The sequence below is a fragment of the Halyomorpha halys genome, unplaced genomic scaffold (assembly GCF_000696795.3).
Source record: "Halyomorpha halys isolate HHAL.00 unplaced genomic scaffold, Hhal_1.1 Scaffold184.1, whole genome shotgun sequence".
Taxonomy (NCBI): Eukaryota; Metazoa; Arthropoda; class Insecta; order Hemiptera; family Pentatomidae; genus Halyomorpha; species Halyomorpha halys.
Genome location: NW_027105747.1, coordinates 129,477 through 136,983, shown reverse-complemented (window position 1 = coordinate 136,983; position 7,507 = coordinate 129,477). Strand labels below are relative to the sequence as shown.

Below are 7,507 nucleotides of genomic sequence, written 5' to 3'. Positions count from 1 at the left end.
TTGCCAGGAAAATAGATATACGGTGTTAAAGTTTCACAAAATACGTATTTTACGCGCAGGCATTTGACCGGTATTATTGATGTTTTAGACATCAGAACTATTCCTATAAATAATCGAGAAATCTGGAACTCTTATGGATACTACTAGAACTAAAAAAAAAATTGAAATTTTTCAAGGATGGGGGGACAACTTCACAGAGGTCCCTGGAAAGGGAACCAAAAACTTACAAGATGTTTTGGTTGCACCGGATGCGGGACGCTGGTTGGAAGCAATTCAAGAATAAATAAATAATATGGAGGATTTCAAAGTGTTGGAAGAAATTCCTCGATCGCCAGATAAAAAGATAATTAAGAGTAGGTTGGTTTTCAAGATGAAGGAAAACCCTGATGGAGAGACTGCGGCAGTTGGGTGCAGACTGCAGAAGGTGTGGACTATGATTTCTCCTATAGCCCATTAATTAAGTGGGAATCATTAAGAGCGATCTTAGTACTATCGGTGAAGAGGAAATATAACGTAAGATTTTTAGACATTAAATCAGCATATATCAACTCCGAAGCTAGTGTGCCTGTACATATGGAGCCGCCGTCAGGTTGTGATAAGACTGGTAAGGTCTTATGTCTAAAGAAAAGTCTTTATGGCTTACCTCAGGCTGGAAGGAACTGGTTTGAGAAACTGAAGAGTATTTTTCATGGACTTGAAATTGTGAATCTAATTCGAGCCAGAAAAAGATCCATGCTTGTTTGAAAGAAAAATCGACCGGAAGGTGGTGGGTATTACGTATATTGTGGGTTTACGTAGATGGCTTTGGCATTATTGAGGAAGATGGTAAGGCTATCAGTAAATTCGTAAGCTTGTTTCAGAAGGAGGCAGAAATTCGACCTGTAAAAGGGGGAAAATGTCTTAGAGTAGAGGTTAAAGAGGAAGACAACTGTATTTACTTGTCCCAACAAGGAACACAGAAGCAGTACTGAATATGTTTGGAATGACAGAGTTCCGACCGGCTAAAACCCCTGAAGTTATAGACCCTGACTTGTATGATTAAAAAGATTCACCATCTGTGTCAGAAGCTACTTATAGAGAGGCTATTGGATCACTCTTTAAATTTTGAAAAAAATGACCAAAACCAATCTTTGATTAACAAAGGGTCGTAATTACACTATTTAAGCATTATTAATAATTCTTAAACTATCAACACTATTTAAGTATCCATAATATCTAGTTATTTTCTTTTTTTTCCTATCATTCTATGTATCATTTTATTCATTGGTTGTTATCTCGTTTATTTTTTTTCTTAGCTCTGATAAAAGTTAGAAATTCAGGCCGGAACGTTGGCACTAATAATTAAGTTGTTACTTATTTGTGTTCTTCATTGGAGGTGCAATAATCTTCTCCTCATATATATTTCCCCTGGTCAACAATCTATTCATCATCATATATTAAGGAAAGCACTAAGAACGAGTTTTTTTCTGTATAACATTTGAAGGAGTATTTATTTAATCGTTCTACGACAGTTAGTTATTTGACAAAGCTATTGGCTTACTTCTCTTGATGACAATGTCAAATTCGATAATAGAAAAACGGGTTGACAGAGGTTTATTTATTTAATCATCAATACATTTTTGTTTCTGAGTCAAGAATAAACATAGTGACTTGTTTCTTGTGAAGGTGGATTTCCCCATTCTGGTTTTAAATGATAAAATCCTTGAGTTGAATCATCGATAAAGAAAACTGGTTTCTTATCATTATCATTCTTCATGAGTGATTGAATCGACTTTAGTCTGCGGTCTACTATCCAACAGTGAGTTTAATATTTGTTATTTGTTTTGATTTTTTTTCTATAGTTCATGTAATTTTGTTTTAATAATAATAATAATTATCTTTTTGGTATGCAAATAAACTTTTAATGATGGATGGTAAAAAAATACGGAGGAGACATTAAAATGACCGTAAAAATTGGAACCTAGTAGTTTAATTTACATGTCTCTACATTTTATAAAACTTTTAATTATACATCATTAAAGTTAATAATGAAATTATGTCGAATCTTGTTATTAATTTTAAGAATATCTAGAATCTTGTTTGTTATATATCAAATTTAAAATTATTTAATTTATTTAAAAGGATGTGTTTTTTTATAAATTTTTTTTATTTTTGATATTGTATGTATGACTGTCTTGTATTTTCTATTCAAAAGTATCATAGGATTAAGCTAACTGCGCCACATAACTTCTGGTAAATAACCATCTAATAAATTCGAACATATTGGAATTATTCCTAAATCTTGAAGGAAGATAACTGGCATGGGGTAGTAGTTTTAATGATATTTCCATATGAAATTTTGTCTAGAAACTATAAATCAACAATTTGTGAATTTATTTTGGCAAATATCATGAAAACTGTAATCCTGCAAAGATAAACCTCATAAACTACTTTATAGCACATTAAACTACCTTTATTTGAGTGATAATAGGCATGTATACGTCTAGATTTCCTAATTGCTGATTTCTCAGTAGTTTTTTTTTCTAATGTTGATTTCTAAAAAAGTATATCTCAGGAACTATTGAACGTAAATTGCACCTCCAGAGATCATAATAAAGCAAATTTATTCTTGGTTAAATGACATTCTATTAGGTTCTTTAGTATCGTAGATATTTATATTTTTCATTTAACGTTTTGAACTAGCCGCTACTAATGAAAATAGCAGGATCGGACTGGTAGACAATTATTTCTTTTATGGCCATGAAATAATGGTTCAAAAACGTGATATCAAAGTATATTTTCTTGATTAAAAAGTTCTGTTGTATTTATCTTCAACGATTCGAGAAAGTGGGTCTAATAAAAAAATATCGTTGACTATTTTCTGTATATATTAATATTTATTTACAAGAACGATAAATGATAGTTTTTTGGGCATATCAAAATATACTATTTTTGCTGAATCAATAAGCAAAAATTCTTGCATGAGATAAAAAAGATCCTTCTTGAACAAGTATAAGAGAAAAACTTAGAAAAAAAATAAATAAAAAGTAGTAATTGCGTTCCACCTAAGCATATAATCTTAACTTTGGCAATTATTTAAAAAAAATTAAATCCAAAATTTTATTTAGTTACCTTAAGAAATTTCATACTTCAAACTTAAATTAAGTTATTTTATGGTACATGAATTTTACTTCTTATTTTTTTACAGGAATGAAGATTGTTCTCCTTTTATTTGTTGTAACAAGCTGCTACGCCTTTCCTAATCCAGACGACTGGGAAAGTTATAAGGTATATTATTCAAGTAAATATATAATGCTAGTTAAAATATTAAGCTAAACTTTAAATTGTGAATTTCTTACAATATTGAAGGTTCCACGAATGCCTCAAAATAAACTAATGACAAAATATATTTATTATGACAGAGTTTAAATGCCTAATAATTGTTGTTGATCGCTCGAATCCGTTATCGATATTCTTATCTCAGCTGTGGGAATATCGATTACATAACAAATAGTAAAGTTCATCACATTAACGTATTTATCTACTCAGCTGTGATAAAAAATCAGCAAATGGAGTTTCGTGAGTCATAGATCCGATAAATTAACAATTATTAAAACATTTTTTTTAGTATCTCATATAAAAAAAAAAAAACTCAAGTTAGGTCCACCAGAAGTAAAAAGGGAACCATTAGTTGACATCAAAACTCCAAAAAATAAATGGGGAATGAAGTGAAGCAGACATCAAAACAGGATCCAAAAGTCCCTTGAGTTTAGGTAGTCTTTGTTAATTATACTCTTGCTGATTGTAAGCCTGATATTATTGAAATATTTATGTGGTTAAATGAATTGATCCCAATTCAAGGTTGTTTGATTGAAATAATTTATATTCTTGGAATACGACAATATAAATGAGGAGTTGTTTTTTGTTTTTTTATAAACGTAATTGTTACGGCGGGTAGGGGTTCAAAAGTAACCATTACTAGCCCAACCGTGAAAAGATAAGAATAGCCGAATTTTGTTATTTTTGTATTTTTAAATAAGTGAACATAATAAAAGGAACACAAAATATATAAAAATATACAAACTAGAAAAAAAAGAAAGCTTAAAGCTATTACAGAATTAAATGAGTTGAACAACAGAGAAAAAAAGTCTTATATCACCGGTAATTGATGGGGCCCCGGTTGTGGTTGTTGTCCTGAGTGGATGACATTGTGGAGTAGATCGACGTACGTCCGGCCGTCTTGTCCTCTTGGAGGATGAGTCCAAGTAGTCCGCTCGCCGTGGCTAAAATGATGTAGATGACGGAGATGGCCAGGATGGTGGCAAATACGAGTGCGTAGTGAGTAGACAAAGGAGGCGATATGTGTGTGCATACTAGAGATGCGACATCGATAAAAAAACATGTTTTAAAACATCATTGTTCAATTCTAAACATCGATGTTAAAAATACATCGATGTTTTTCATCATCGATGTTTTTTTAACCATTTCAGTAACATAAAGACTATTCTAAAGACTACTCATGCTCCGGCCAGTCAGAAGTGCTTTTTCAATCAACCAATAGGACATGGACTCCAAAAAACATCGATGTTTTTAAAATATCGTTGCTTACAATACATTTCCCAAAATACATCTATGTTTTTGAATATCCATTTCAGTAACATAAGATCTGTTGCAACATCACGCATTTTACGGCCTGTCAGAAGTGGTTTTTGAAAGTAAGAATCCGACATCGACTACAAAAAACATCGATGTTTTTACAATATCGTTGCTTACAATACGTTACCCAAAATACATCGATGTTTTTGAACAACCATTTGAGTAACGTAAGGCCTGTTACAACGACTATCCAACGATCACGCATTTTAAGGCCTGCCAGAAGTGGTTTTTGAAAATAAGAATCCGACATCGACTACAAAAAACATCGATGTTTTAAAATATCGTTGCATATAATGCATTACCCAAAATACATCGATGTTTTAAAATATCGTTGCTTACAATACATTTTCCAAAAAACATCGATGTTTTAAAATATTGTTGTTAACAATACATTGTACATCTCTTGCAGAAACACAAGGTCTGTTTCGATCAGTCAAAAATGGTTGTCGGAACAAAGAATGTTACTAAAAAAAACTTGGATGTTTAAAATATCTATGTCCAATATTAATATCGTTGCTGGATTTTGAAGTGGATAATTATATGAAGTGGTCATCGTAAGGGATCTAGTATTTGAAAACTTTTTTAATTTTGTCCAATGGAGCTAAATATCAAAAATCAATAAAAACAATTTACAAAATAATATTTCATTTTCTAAACAAATATACAACACAAGATCTATCATATGTTTACACTAATTTATTTAATACCAGATCAGCCTGGTGCGCCTTACTTGCTTGATACAACTGTTACATCTAATTTGTTTCACATTTGATTATGAAGTGGATAATTATATGAAGCTGTCCTTGGAACAGAGCTAATATTTGAAAACTTTTTGAATTGGGTACAATGGAGTTAAATATCAAAAAATCAATAAGAACAATTTACAAAATAATATTTTATTTTTAAATCAAATATACAACACATGATCGATCACATCATAATCAACAAATTTATGAATACATAAATAGTGAACTAATTCTGTCATATTGTTAAGTTACCGCTATGTGGTCATTTTTATTTGTAATTGTATGGGTGCTATGTAATAATTTAAATATGTAACATATCTTTAAACATTATGAATACATAAATGGTGAAATAATGCAGTTATGTTGTTAAGTTACCGCTATGTGATCATTTTTACTGCTGTAAATGTCTTATTTTATATTTACATTATTTTTATGGAAAAATCACACAGGATATCTTGCAGGATATTTTTATTTTTTACTAATAATTTATAGTTTACTAAATCTAACTTATGACTACTCATTTCTAAATAAAGAGAAGTAAACACAAGTGACCAATGTTCTTGGAATCACTACGTTTTGAGTAGCTATGAAGGACAAGAATATTATTGTTTCAACTTGGATTTCCAAAAGACTAATCCTTCTTGTCCTGTGTGATTTCTCAATAAAAATAATGTAAATATAAAAGGGTTGAGGTTTTTTATTGCACATAATTTCGGTCCCTAATATCGAGTACCATGATTCCGATGCTATAATTAAATTCGCGTGATCTGACTGATTGACTAATTCGTTTTGAGCAATGTATAACAATTACAAATAAAAATGAATACATAGCGGTAACTTAACAGCATAACAGCATTATTTCACCATTTATGTATTCATAATGCTGAAAGGTATGTTACATATTTAAATTGTTATATAATACCCATACAGTTAAGAATTTGGCAATGTATAACAATTAGAAATAAAAATGATCACATAGCGGTAACTTAACAACATAACAGCATTATCTCACTATTTATATATTAATAAATTTGTTGATTATGATGTGATCGATCTTGTGTTGTATATTTGATTTAAAAATAAAATATTATTTTGTAAATTGTTCTTATTGATTTCTTGATATTTAACTCCATTGAACACAATTCAAACAGTTTTCAAATACTAGGTCTGTTCCAAGGATAGCTTTATATAATTATCCACTTCATAATCAATTGTAAAACAAATTAGATGTAACAGTTGTATCAAGCAAGTAAGGCGCACCAAGCTGATCTAGTATTAAATAAATAAATAAATTAGAGTAAACACATGATTGATCTTGTGTTGTATATTTGATTAGAAAATGAAATATTATTTTGTAAATTGTTCTTATAGATTATTGATATTTAGCTCCATTGGACCAAATTAAAAAAGTTTTCAAATACTAGATCCCAATATTCTTAAACATCGATGTATTTTTGGTAATGTATTGTAAGCAACGATATTGTAAAAACATCGATGTTTTTTGTAGTCGATGTCGTATACTTACTATCAAAAACCACTTCTGGTAGGCCTTAAAATGCGTGATCGTTGGATTGTCGTTGTAACAGACCTTACGTTACTCAAATGCTTGTTCAAAAACATCGATGTATTTTGGGTAACATATTGTAAGCAACGATATTATAAAAACATCGATGTTTTTTGTAGTCGATGTCGGATACTTACTATCAAAAACCACTTCTGACAGGCCTTAAAATGCGTGATCGTTGGATTGTCGTTGTAACAGACCTTACGTGTATTGTAAGTAACGATATTGTAAAAACATCGATGTTTTTTGTAGTCGATGTCGGATTCTTATTTTCAAAAACCACTTCTGGCAGGCCGTAAAATGCGTGTTCGTTGGAACAGACCTTATGTTACTCAAATGGTTGTTCAAAAACATCGATGTATTTTGGGTAACGTATTGTAAGCAACGATATTGTAAAAACATTGATGTTTTTTGTAGTCGATGTCGGATTCTTACTTTCAAAAACCACTTCTGGTTGGCCGTAAAATGCGTGATTTGGCCGTAAAATGCGTGATTGTAAGAACAGACCTTATGTTTCTGAAATTGTTGTTCAAAAACATCGATGTATTTTGGGCAATGTATT

General features: G+C 30.7%; 1 protein-coding gene across 1 annotated transcript in view; it reads left to right on the top strand.

Annotated features, from left to right (window-relative positions):
• LOC106679206 (digestive cysteine proteinase 1) overlaps positions 1-7,507 on the top strand; it is a 401,586-nt gene that overhangs the window by 386,290 nt on the left and 7,789 nt on the right. Inside the window, exon 2 of the mRNA XM_067053494.1 lies at positions 3,188-3,267. Within this exon, the coding sequence (XP_066909595.1) occupies positions 3,190-3,267 (78 nt within the window). The 5' untranslated portion in view covers positions 3,188-3,189. The remainder of the gene's footprint in view (positions 1-3,187; positions 3,268-7,507) is intronic.